Genomic DNA, 13,795 nt, shown 5'->3' on the forward strand with positions numbered 1-13,795 from the left:
CATCCTAATAGGGAATGAGGTGGTTGGTGGCTCATTATTTTTTATTTAGAGGTATAACTGAGAACATAGGAGAATTCAGGCTTCTGTAGCACTTCTACATAGAAATAGCATAATATTTTCATCATTTAAACATTTAATGTAAAATTCTGAGAGAATTTTGATAGTAATTTATTTGTAAAATAATTGCCACTTAAAAGCATCTAGACTGATTAGACTGTCACATTTGCTTGTGGATTCATGCAGACACATTGTCTAAATTTGTAATTCACAGAGTTTGTGTTTTGAATGTGTTTGTGTAACATCTTTGTTATATTGACTTCTGGGAAATTGGGTTTAATCCAGAGTCCTTTCTACAGACGATTTCTGTATTGGATGCACATTGTCCTGATATAGTTTAGTACTGGTATTTACTTTGGATTACTGAGGCATACAGTTAGAATTGCAGGGGTTTCAGCCCAGAAGCCACATTTTCAGAAGAGCACTTAGTGGTCTTCAGAGTGGCCAGTTAGTGAAAGTGCAAGTGCCAAAGAAAGGGGAATCATAGAAGCAGAAAATTTGAAATTAATATCCTGATTTTTTCATGCTTCTTATACCCTGATTATGAGCCACAGATATAACTTTTGGTCCAATACGCGTTGTTTGGCGCATTTAAAGATGGAAATACATTTCAGTCTTATCTCCTGTTACTCTGTTTTTGGTGACTAGAGACTGTATCCTCCCCCAGCTTTTTTCTTTCCTTACGGTTCTACTTTACTTACATGAGACATGCTGGTGATTGCAGTGTAACTTTGCTCTATGTCTTTGGAAACATGTCCTGTTGTCATTTTATGTTGAAACAAAATTTGCCCGAAAATAGGTGGGTTGTCAGCCCATAGATGATGATGAACCTGAAGACCTTTTCTTATTACCTTATTAAATAGTAACTTCTTTCTTTGAAGCTCTTTTTTCCTTTACTTTGATTTTCTCTACCACTGACTGTAGTGGAGTCCTGCCATGCATACATTTAACGTGAAAGTTTAGCCTACTTAACGCTTGACTGACCAAAAGAACAAGAAAAGTACAGTTTTAAAATATGAGTTGTCTGTCTGTACTTGCTGTCTATAATTTCTCTCCTCCTACTTTCTCTTAAACCCACTTTTGTCACACTTTACCCCCACCATTTTACCTGAAGTATTTCTTCCTGTCAGTGTCACTGAGGGCCTCCACATTGCAAATTACAATAGTCAGTTCATAGTCCTTGACTTACTTGCTGGTCTTTCTACCAGCATTTGACACAGTTGATGGCTCCCACCTGCTTGAAACACTTTCTTCACTTGCCTTTCAGAACACCACACCTTTCTGATTTACCTCCAGCTTCACTACCCACCCATTCTTCCTCAGCCTCCTAAGGATTCCTGATTTCCCATCTCCTGACTCCTTAATGTACGAGTGCCCTGTGGTTAGACCTTAGGCCCCTTGTCTTTTCTGTCCACATTCACTTTGAATGAATGGTAATTCTTTCCATTCTCAAAGCTTTAAATAGCACCTCTACAAGATTAGTATACAGGTATATAAATCTGGCCCACACTTCCCTTCTAACTCCACATTTATATATACAGACACCTATTTGACATCACCGCTTGTGTGGCTAATTTCACATGTTCAAAACTACACTCCTAAAACTCTTGATCCCCACCCCACCCTTGCCCCGCCCCTCCTGCCCCATCTCTGCCGCCCCACCAGAAAGGCCCTGCACTTCCCATACCTCCTCCATCTCAGTTAGTGGCAATAACATCTTTTCAGTTGCTGAAGCCAAAAACCTTGGGTTTGTCCTGGTCTCTTTATCTCACACCTAAATGTAATCTATAAAAAATTACTTTGTCTTTAAAATATATTCATAAACGGACCTCTTTTCATTACCTTCACTATTTTCACTCTTTTCGAAGCCACCATCATCTCTCACATGTATTAGAGCAGTAATCTCCTGCTTCTCCCATGCTCCCTCCCTTTCAGTCTGTTCTTAACATAGCAGTGAGAGTGAGACTTAAAATGTAAGTTAGACCATACCACCTTGCTACTCAGACCTCCCAGTGGCTTCCCAACCACCTCACAGTCAAAAAGTTTAAAGCTACAGTCTTTAAAATGGCCTACAAGACACTATACTTCCATTGCATCTCCAGCCTAATCTGCTACTACTCTTCTCTCCCTTACTGGCCTCAGAGACTTCACACTTGGCTGTTCCCTTTGCCTGGGTGGTTTTCCCCCATAACCCACCTTGCTCACTCTTTTACTTCCTTTAAGTTTTTACTCTCATATCATCACCACATGCCTGCCTTGATTACCGTACTATTTTTTAACATTTTATTTTGGAAATTTTCAAACATACACATAAATGTAGAGAGAACATAACCATCATACTAACCTAATTCCTAACTAAATTAATAATTCCTTAACATTATCCAGTACCCAGGCCATGTTCAGATGTCCTCATTTGTCTCCAAAATGACTTTTCACAGTTGGTTTTTTCAAGTCAATATCCAGACATGGTCCACTCATTGCATTTGGTTGATAGGACCATTTAACTTACATTTGCAACCTTTCCCTCCTCTCCCAGCGTGCAGAATTCTATTTCTCTGCCTTATTTTTCTCCATAGCACTCATCATGTTCTAACATACTATGTATTTTATTTGCCTTTTTTTAAATTACCTGTTTACCCCATTAAAATGGCAGATTTTTATATTGTTCACTTCTGTTTTTCCCAAGCCTAACACACAGTACATGCTCAATAAATATTAGTTGAATGAGTGAACTAATATGGGCACTTCACCTGGCCATTTCACTCCAGGAACTTTTGCCCTGGCACATATGAGATGAGACATGAATTTCTGCTACCATCCACTGGAGGCTATAGAGCATTGTGGTAAAGAGCACAGACTTTGGAACCAGACCCTTATGTTTAAATCCTGAGTCTTGTCATTTCTAGCTTTATATCCCTGAATAAGTTAATCTCTTTGTGTCTTGGTTTCCTCATTGATAAACAGTGTATAAGTCATAGAGTTGTTAGGAACCTTAGTATGTGTTAAGCACTTAGAACAGTGCCTGAGACTTCCCTGGTGGTCCAATAGTGAAGACTGCGCTCCCAATGCAGGGGGCCGGAACTCGATCCCTGGTCAGGGAACTAGATCCCGAATGCTGCTGCAGCTAAGAGTCCACATGCCGCAACTTAAAAAAAAAAAAGATCCTGCATGCCACAACAAAAATCCCACGTGCCACAACTAAGACCCGGCACAGCCAAATAAATAAATAAATAAAAAACAGTGCCTGGCACGTAATAAGAACTCATCTAATGTTAGTATTATTAGTCAGTCTCAATTCCAATGTAGTTCTCATGGTATGAGCATCACACCATACTAAATATGATTCTAATGTTTAAAGACTTTTTATATAACATGCAAGTCACCTCCTTTATTTGTTAACAATGTTTTTTTCAACCCTAGAGAAAAATGGGGTATGTTGGCTTTATATAGGCTTTGGGTTGGCCTCTAAGAAGGTGCTCTCAGAGGTAATTCTGTCATATGACATTAGAAATCAAATTTTAATATCTAATCCTTGTGTATGGTATAACTTCTTCATATTCTCTTTGATTTTTCTCTTTCTGTGCATACCAAAGTATGAGCATAGCCCAAGATTCAGTTTTACCCCCTATACTTTCCTCTAAACATATTAATTTCTTTGGACATCCCTTAATTTCTTAACAGTTTAAACTCTTTAATTTCAAGAGTCTTTTGATCTTCTTAATTCTGTCCATGCGTTGCTAACAGATTGATGTAATTAACTCTTAGATTCCTGCCACTCAGAACCCCTCCCTCCCTTACCTTCCATTCGCTTTGTGCATTGCTTTCGTTTTTATCTCTCAGTGCAGACTAACTTTCTCCACAGTTGAAAAACACAGCCACCAACAGTCACTCACTATTCCCTGCTTTCTAATTAAACTGGTCTATTCATCTTATTTTTAAAAAGAAAAACTTGTTACAATAAATATAAAAATTTGTTATAAATTTGTTATAATAAACAAATTTGTATAAAATAAATTTGTATAGGGCTTTTAAAAACATTTTAGTTTGCATTGTTTTCTGTAATTCTCAAAATAGACTTAAAAATAGGTATTCCTACCTCAATTTTGCAGACAGAAATCTTACCCTGGGTTACCTGGCTATTCACTGGTGAAAGCAGAACTTTATTTCATTTTTCTATTATAACCTCTTGCTTTTTCCACTGTCCAGGGCTGTCTTATATTGGAAAGTGCAGGCCTACCTAGCATAGTAAGTAAAAATGCAAAATCTGGAATCAGACTGCTCACGTTTATAACCTGGTTCTTCCACGGCCTGGCTATGTGACCTGGGAGAAATGACTTAATTTTTCTGTCACTTAACTTTTCCCCTTCAGTAAAGTATGGGCAATAGTAGTACCTATTTCTTGGGGTTGTTGTATTCTCTTGTTTATTCCACACGTGTAAAACATTTACAGCAGCACTTAGCACTATCATAAGTACAAAATGGTGTGATACAGACTAGAATTTTTTAGAAAGAGGAGTTGTGCCTGGGATTTAGCAGTGAGTTAAAAAGATGGGGATTGATTGGGCTCCGTCCAGTCAAGATGAGGATCCAGTCGGGTCCCATCCCATTGAGATGGGTCTAGAGAATGTGTAGAATTTAGATGGGATGATAGAGTGGAGAAGGCATCTTAAAGGAGCTTCATGAGAAAATTTCAGAGGCAGGAGTTAGCATTCTTTTTGGGGAGTGGAAAGAAGCCTGTGTCTGACTGGATCTAGACTAACAAGGGCTGGCACCAGGCCATGGAAAGCTTTGAAGCTGGGTGGAAGCATTAAGACCTGACACCTGATCAACTGAGTAACACATTAAAGGAGGCCTTTATAGGCTTATTGACCTAATAGTGGTGTGCACTATGAAAACAGTAGCATAGTGCCCAGAAGGGAGACTATGGTGGCTTGTACTAAGGTTATAACAGTGATGAGAGAGAAAGGGTCAATCTGAGAAGCTTTGAAGCACTTGGTAAGTGTGGTTTTACCTGAAGGTAGGAGTGAGTGATAGAACTGAGATTTCTAAAGGCCCAGGATAAAGGTGTATGCTAAAGTAATGATTGGTATTGCTGAGAAAACAAAAATATTAAGGGAACCGATTTAACTGATAACTCATTCCTGAAGCATTTGAACCTTGGTTAAGAAGATTCTTCTCAGGGAATTCCCTGGCGGTCCAGTGGTTAAGACTCCGAGCTTTCACTGCCAAGGGCCTGGGTTCAATCCCTGGTCGAGGAACTAGGATCCCGCAAGCATCGCAGCACGGCCAAAAAAAAAAAAAAGATTCTTCTCAGATTAGTTGTTTAATTTGATACAAGAGACTAGGGTTTCAGGGCTTCCCTGGTGGCGCAGTGGTTGAGAATCTGCCTGCCAGTGCAGGGGACACGGGTTCGAGCCCTGTCTGGGAAGATCCCACATGCCGCGGAGCAACTAGGCCCGTGAGCCACAATTACTGAGCCTGCGCATCTGGAGCCCGTGCTCCGCAACAAGAGAGGCCGCGATAGTGAGAGGCCCGCGCACCGCGATGAAGAGTGGCCCCCACTTGCCGCAACTAGAGAAAGCCCTCGCACAGAAACGAAGACCCAACACAGCTGTAAATAAATAAGAGACTAGGGTTTCAGTGGTTAACTTAAGCTCTATGATCCTCCATTGGAATCTAACTTACAGAGCAACCAATAGTAAAATTGTTTGACACTTAAATGATTCCTTCAATTGTGTTCCCAAAGCTCTATGCACGTGCTTCAACACTGAACCTTATCATTCTCTACCCTAATTATTATTTATTCATCATCTCTTAAATTCCTTGAGTTTAGTGACTAGATCTAAGTGTTTATTCCTGCATAACCATAATAAATACTGAGTAAATACTTGTGGGGTGAATGACTTTGAGTGTGTTTTGGGTTATGGCATAAATCATATTTGTCCTGAATGGAATAGCACTGGCTTAGACATACTTGGATTGTGATTTGGCGGAGAGGGAGTTTCTTCATTTGGAGTGTCAGGATGTACAAGATTTGATAGCATGGTTTCTGGTCTTTAGCACCCTGTTAGAACAGGGGATCCCCTTCACCCTTCCGCCCCAGACATGTGGATAATGTAATTAATAACTCTAGTGTCAGCTCAGGCTCTAATGCTGAGTGGTTAGAGAAAAGATTTAAAATTTCTTCTCCAAACAAAAGTATCAAAGCTCGATAAAGCACCTCAAGTGGTAATAGTTTGGCCCTCATCGTTCTGCCCCTCAGTGGGCTGCCAAGTTGTTAATCTTTTCAACTTAACTTATCAAGTAATCAGTTTCAAAGAAGTCTCATGATTTTCTGCTCCTTGGGTGCTATTCTAGTAATTCTGGGGAGGTGTGGCAAAACACATCTCTTAACTTTTGGGTTACGATTAACCCTTTCTTCAGATGTCCTGTCGTTGGCCTGGGTGTATAGCTTTCCATTTTGTCTTGTTCCATACCACAGACCCCTTTAAGCCCTAAGTCAACTTGATTGATTTCTCCCTGCACCTGAGATTCTTCACCCACCATTCAGGCCATTGCTCCTTGACAGAGCAGCTTTTGCCTCAACACTTTGTTCTTATGTGTTTCTATTTTGTTTTTGTTTTAATATTTTATTTTACTTACTTTTATTTTTTTGGCTGCGTCAGGCCTTGGTTGCGGCACGCGGGCTTCTCTCTAGTTGTGATGTGCAGGTTTTCTCTCTCTAGCGTGGCGCGCAGGCTCCAGAGCGTGTGGACTCTGTAGTTTGCGGCACGCGGGCTGTCTGATTGAGGCGCATGAGCTCAGTAGTTGTGGCACCCGGCCTTAGTTGTGGCATGTGGGATCTTAGTTCCCGGACCAGGGATCAAACCTGCATCCCCTGCATTGGAAGGCGAATTCTTTACCACTGGACCACCGGGGAATTCCTGTTCTTATGTTTTTAATGATACTCAATTTCTTCTTGCCTGCCATTTGGTTTTGATGACCTAGTTTTTTGTTTTTGTTTTTGCTTTTTTTAATACAACCCTCTTAAGGCAGAGATACTATGTTAAAAACAACCTATTTTCTTTCTCAGGGAATTGTGTTTTATTAGGCTGACTTTAGATACTGGTTTGTAAAAAACAACTCCATTTTTTGTTAATGTGTATATACTTTTAAAAAATCAGGGGCTTCCCTGGTGGCACAGTGGTTGAGAATCTGCCTGCTACTGCAGGGGACACGGGTTCAAGCCCTGGTCTGGGAAGATCCCACGTGCCGCGGAGCAACTAGGCCCGTGAGCCACAACTACTGAGCCTGCGCGTCTGGAGCCTGTGCTCCGCAACAAGAGAGGCCGCGATAGTGAGAGGCCCGCGCACCGCGATGAAGAGTGGCCCCCGCTCACCGCAACTAGAGAAAGCCTTCGCACAGAAACAAAGACCCAACACAGCCAAAAATAAATAAATAATTTTTTTTTAAAATCAGGAATTTTGCCGCAGAGAATATCAGAATTAGATGGGACTTTAAAGATATCCATTCTTTGCTTGATTACAAAGTTTGGTTGCTATTATAGTCTGATGGTAAAAAAGAGGCTTTTGGAGTGCCCTGGCAAGTTGGAAATTGGTTCTGTATGGTTCATGGTTCTGTATGTACAGGTAATGACTTAGCTTCTTTGCTTGAAGAAAAAAGAAATACCACTTATTAAGGGTGCCAACAATTTATTACTTTACTGTTTTAACAAAGTACTACACATCTAATAGGAATCAGAACTTCAGTTCTTTAGAATAACCCTGGTTCTGTTTTTTTCAAATCTTACCTTCATTAATATATTTATTGTTATTTTATGTTTTCTCTGCAGGCCTCAGCTGTTGAAGAATGCTCTGCAGAGAGCAGTAGAGAGAGGCCAGTTAGAACAAATAACTGGCAAAGGTGCTTCTGGGACATTCCAGGTTAGAGGCTAAAAAGGCTTGGTTGTAGAGAAGTAGTTCTCAAAAGTTGTGGTTTCAGGACCTCCTTATACTCCAAAAATGTATTGAGGGCCCCAAGAGCTTTTGTTTATGTGGGTTATGCATATCAATATTTACCATATTTGAAATTACAACTGAGGAAAATTTTAAATATTAATTCATTTAAAAAATAATAAACCCATTGCATTTAACATAAATAACACTTTTTATGAAAATTATATTTCCCATAGGACTTTCCTGGAGGTCCAGTGGTTAAGGCTCTCTGCTCCCAATGCAGGGGATACGGGTTTGATCCCTGGTCAGGGAACTAAGATTCTGCATATGCCACGTGGCACGACCAAAAAAAACCCTGTATTTCCCAAAATAAAAAAAATTTTAATGAGAAGAGGATTACTATCTATCACATTTTTACAAAAGCTTTACTGTCTAGCTTAATAGAAGACAGCTGGTATCTGTTTTAATATATTTTGGGTTACATCTGTGAAGAAAATCCAGCTCACACAGGAGTACAGTTAGATAAATGTGGAGTATTTTAAGATAATTTTCAGATAGAGGTTGATACTGTTCTTTGATAGTATACCAAAACTCAACAAATGATAGTTTTTTGTAATAGCTTTATTGAAGTATGATTTATACACCATAAGATACAATCATTTTATGTTACAATGTATAATTCAGTGATTTTTAGTAAATTTACAGTGTCATATAACCATCACCACCGTCCAATTTTAGAGCATTTCCATCACCCAAAAAAGATCTCTTGGGCCTGTTTGCATCACTCCCTGTTCCCATCCCCATCCAACCTGTTGATCTATTTTTTCTCTGTATAGATTTGCCTTTTTACATATTTCATGTAGGTAAAATCATACATTATGTGGTCTTTTGTGTCTGACATCCTTCACTTAGCATCATATTTTTTTAGGTTTATCCATGTTGCAGCATGAATCAGTACTTTCATTCCTTTTATTGCCAAATAGTATTCCACTGTATGGATCTGACACACTTTGTTTATCCATTCACAAGTTGAGTTATTTCCACTTTTTAGCTATTATGGTTAATGTTGCCTATGAACATTTATGTCCAAACCTTTGTGTGGATATACATTTTTATTTCCCTCGGGTATATAAGTAGGAGTGTGGACTGCCTGGACTATATGGTAAATTTGTTTTAAGAAACTGCCAAAGTGGCTGCATCATTTTGCATTCCCACCAGCAATGTATGTATAAGGGTTCCAGTTTCTCCTTATCTTTGCCAACCCATGTATTGTCTTTTTTAAATTATAGCCATACTTGTGAATACAAAGTGGTGTCTCATGGTTTTGGTTGGCATTCCCCTAAGACTACTGATGTTGACCATTTTTTCATATGCTTAATGGACATTTATTTATCTTCTTTGGTAAATGTCTATTCAAATCCTTGGTCTATTTTTAAAATTGAGCTATTTATCTTATTATTGAGTTATGAGTTATATAACTAGATACAAGTTCCTCATCAGATACACAGTTTGCAAATATTTTCTCCTAAACCCATGCTTTCACTTTCTTAATGGTGCCTTTTGAAGCACAAGTGTTTAATTTTGATGAAGTCCAGTTTATCATTTTTTTTAATTGCTTGTATTATTGGTGACATATCTAATAAATTATTGTCCAGCTTAAGATCAGGAAGATTTACTCCTATTTTTCTTTTAAGAGTTTTATGGCTTTAGCTCTTACGTTTAGGTCTGTGATCCATTTTGAGTTAAGTTTTGTTTATGGTGTGAGGTAGGGGTTATAAATTCGTGTTTTTGCACGTGGACATCCAATTGTCGCAAAACCATTTATTGAAAAGACTGTCCCTTCCTCACTGAATTGCCTTGGTACCTTTATCAAAACTTAATTGACCATGAGTGTAAGGGTTTATTTCTGGATTCAGTTCTGTTCCATTGATCTGTATGTGAATCCTCATGCCACGATCATGCTGTCTTGATGACTGTAGCTTTGTAGTAAGTTTTGAAGTTGGGAAATATAAGTCCTCAACTTTTTCAAAATTATTTTGACTATTCTGGATCTTGTGCATTTCCATATGAATTTTAGGATTCACTTGTCAGGTTTCACAAAAAATCCAGCTAGGATTTTGGTAGAGATTGCATTGAACCTATAGATCAATTTGGGAAGAATCACTGTCTTTACAATGTTGAGTCTTCCAATCCATGGACATTCACTGTCTCTTCATTTATTTAGATCTTTAACTTCTCTCAGCAGTGTTTTGTAGTTTTCAGTGTACAGGTCTTATATTTCTTTTGTTAAATTTATTCCTAAATATTTTACTCTTTTTCCATGCTATTGTGAATGGAATTTTCTTATTTTCATTTTCAGATTGCTCATTGCTAGCCTATAGAAATACACAGTTGGTTTGTCTTTTGATCTTGTATCCTGCGACTTGCTGAACTCATTTACTAGCTCTAGAGTGTTTTTTTCTATAAATTTTTTTTTTAACTTTTATTTTATTTTTGACTGCTTTGGGTCTTCGTTGCATGCGGGCTTTCTCTAGTTATGGTGAGCGGGGGCTACTCCTCATTGTGGTGCACGGGCTTCTCATTGGGGTGGCTTCTCTTATTGTGGAGCACGGGCTCTAGGCACACGAGCTTCAGTAGTTGTGGTGCATGGGCTTAGTTGCTTCGCAGCATGTGGGATCCTCCTGGACCAGGGCTCGAACCCATGTCCCCTGCATTAGCAGGCAGATTCTTAACCACTGTGCCACCAAGGAAGCCCAGTTCTAGAGTTTTTTTGTGGGTTCCTTGGGATTTTGGGGTGGATTCCCTAGGATTTTCTACATACAGGATAATGTCATCTGCAAATAGACCATTTTACTTCTTCCTTTCCAGTCTGGATGTCTTTTTTTTTTTTTTTGTCCTCCATGCCTGATTGCACTGGATAGAACCTCCAGTACAGTGATGAGAGTAGATGTCTTTGTCTTTTTACCCATCTTAAAGGGAAAACATTCATTCTTTCACCATTAAAGCTGTGGGTTTTTCATAGATGCCTATTATCAGATTGAGAAAGTTCTCTTCTGTTACTAGTTTGTTGGAAGTTTATTACGAAGGGCCGTTGGATTTGTCAAATGCTTTTTCTAAAACTCTTGAGATGATCATATGGCTTTTGTCCTTTATTCTGTTAATATGATATTACATTAATTGATTTTGTGGTATTAAAATACGTTAAAGGTGCCATGTGGAACCTGAAACCGTATCAGTGAACTCCTTGTACTCTTACCTTAAAATCCTTTGCTCTGTCTTGAACTTTGAGTGTATCTTTTAACCATGATTTTATCACTTGGTCATTTGAAGAATAGTAGTTCATTGAATTATGCAGTTTAAGTATTGGGAAATTATTGTGCTCATGATGGTAGATACAAGTTTTCCACAATCTAAATTTTCTCTTGAAAAGTTGAACTTATCATTGGCAACAAATACTCTTAGTTGTTTTCCTTGATATGACGGGCTCACTTAATTCATTTTCAAGAAAATGTCTACCAGATACCCAAGTCTGATTAACCATAGTTTATCTGTTAATTGTTCCTTCAAATAAAAAGGATATTCCATGAAAAATGCAGCTAATTCAGCTCACAACTCAATCACTAGGTGCTTTTCCTTGAGACTACCACCATCCCTCCAGATGCAGCTGACATGCTTTATAAATTCTTCCCACTTTGCCCCATCAAAGTATCAAAAAGACATGCATTGGAGTTGAGATTTAATAAAATCATTTTTATATCAAGGACATTCCTAAGTGAAACTGGGTTTTTTTGTTTTTTTTTTTCTTTTAACCATAAGCGTATAGCAGTAAAGAATGCAGTAACTACTGGTACATTTCTGTGCCTCCACCTTGATTTGTAGTAAGGTAGCAGCGGTTTTACCCATCATTGTTTTTCCACCATTAGTGCAAATGTCATCACAGTGAAAAAAGCAAATCACATCTTAGTATTATGAAAATAGTTTTAACCTTGCAGATCCTCTGAAGGGATCTCAGGAACCCCAGGGGGTTTGTGGACCTTTCTTTTGAGAGTCAGTATTGTAGACCATACCTCAGTTTGTCCTTTAACCTTTTGGCTTATTGGTGCTAACCTTTGTTCCCCAGCCTTTTGTCCTTGAAGTATGCTATATAATTTTCTTTTGTATGATACCCTAAATATTTATCAAACTTTTCCTTTGCTGTTTTCCTTACAGGATTAAAAAGGCTATTTATTATTTTTATAAATACTCCATTTTTCAGATTCAGAAAAAAGGAAGTATTCTCAAAAGTGTTAATTTATTGTGGTCATAACAAGTTAACCTTCTTATTGGAGTAGAGCTGTCACTCTCTTTGGGTTAGGTTGGCTTTTGCTATCTTCAGTTGGATGGAGGGGTGGATAGAAGGAGGAAATATCCCTAGGAGGGTTGGGACTCCTCAGTTAGGTTGAATACCTGAAGAGTGGGAAGAGAAAGTCCCTAACCTGACAATTTATTGTAAAACATATCTGTGCTAATGCAGGAACTCCGACCCACCTGGTGCAGAGGAGTCTTGTCTTGACCTGCTTTGGGAGAGTGTTGTCTTGATGCTTTTCTCTTCCTCCTTGGAAAACAGCTGAAGAAATCAGGGGAGAAACCCCTGCTTGGTGGAAGCCTGATGGAATATGCAATCTTGTCTGCGATTGCTGCCATGAATGAGCCGAAGACCTGCTCCACCACTGCTCTGAAGAAGTATGTCCTGGAGAACCACCCAGGGACCAATTCTAACTATCAAAGTAAGACTCAGAGTTGAGCACATTTAACGGGGATCCAGGGGATTGTCTTGTGAAAGGATCCCTAGAGATCATGCTGTTAATGATAAAGCACTAACTACTGACTGAAAACCAAGAGGGAACAACTTTACAAACTTATTTATTATTTACAAAAAAATAATCAAGACTTATCCTTGATTTACAGTGTCTGCTGAGGATCAGAATTTGATTTTACTTTGCTATAAAGATTTTTCTGATATTTATTTTTATTATAATAGAGACAAATTTCTAGGTTCGAAACACCTCTCAAGTATAGTATCTTTTCACCGACTTCTGAATGTTTACCAGAACATCTAATATCACCCTGAAACCAAGCCATTGTTTTAAAATACTTACCACTTAGGTTATTTCTTATTGACTTAAGCCTTAAACAGAAAATACTTTTTTTCAGTAAAGTATATTTACCCTTTCAGGTGGTGATTTGAGATTAGAAACCTTGCCTTAGCAGCATTATCACATATAGATTAGTGAGAGTGTATATTTTCTCAGTGAACTATGAGAGTAGGCACAATGGTGTAGGGTGAGGAATATGAAAATTAAGTAACAGAAAATGCATACTAGAATATATTGTTTTAAATGAGAAGCTAATTTTGAAGTCTTTTTTTTTTAAATAAATTTATTTATTTATTTATTTATTTTTGGCTGCATTGGGTCTTCGTTGCTGCACGCAGGCTTTCTCTAGTTGCAGCGAGCAGGGTCTACTCATGATTGCGGTGCGTGGGCTTCTCATTGCGGTGGCTTCTCTCGTTGCGGAGCACGGGCTCTAAGCACGCAGGCTTCAGTAGTTGTGGCGTGCACGCTCAGTAGTTGTGGCTCGCGGACTCTAGAGCGCAGGCTCAGTAGTTGTGGTGCACGGGCTTAGCTGCTCCGTGGCATGTGGGATCTTCCCGGACCAGGACTCAAACCTGTGTCCCCTGCATTGGCAGGTGGATTCTTAACCACTGCGGCACCAGGGAAGCCCCTGTATGGCTGTTTTTTCTCTTTCCTTACTTTAGATATGTA

General features: G+C 38.8%; 1 protein-coding gene across 11 annotated transcripts in view; it reads left to right on the plus strand.

The window, feature by feature from the left end:
* Positions 1-13,795, plus strand: part of HP1BP3 (heterochromatin protein 1 binding protein 3) — a 39,702-nt gene that overhangs the window by 16,987 nt on the left and 8,920 nt on the right. For 10 of the 11 annotated variants that reach the window (XR_014234135.1, XR_014234136.1, XM_082353877.1 and 7 more), the window contains 2 exons: positions 7,889-7,979; positions 12,598-12,757. Coding sequence is in view for 9 of the 11 variants with exons in the window: in XM_082353877.1 (XP_082210003.1) it covers positions 7,889-7,979; positions 12,598-12,757 (251 nt within the window). In the remaining 2 variants the exon portion in view is untranslated. Of the gene's footprint in view, positions 1-7,888; positions 7,980-12,504; positions 12,758-13,795 lie in introns of those variants that run through there. The other variant, XM_082353878.1, reaches the window with a different exon arrangement.

Source organism: Balaenoptera borealis (assembly GCF_965194805.1).
Source record: "Balaenoptera borealis genome assembly, chromosome: 1".
In the NCBI taxonomy this organism is placed as follows: Eukaryota; Metazoa; Chordata; class Mammalia; order Artiodactyla; family Balaenopteridae; genus Balaenoptera; species Balaenoptera borealis.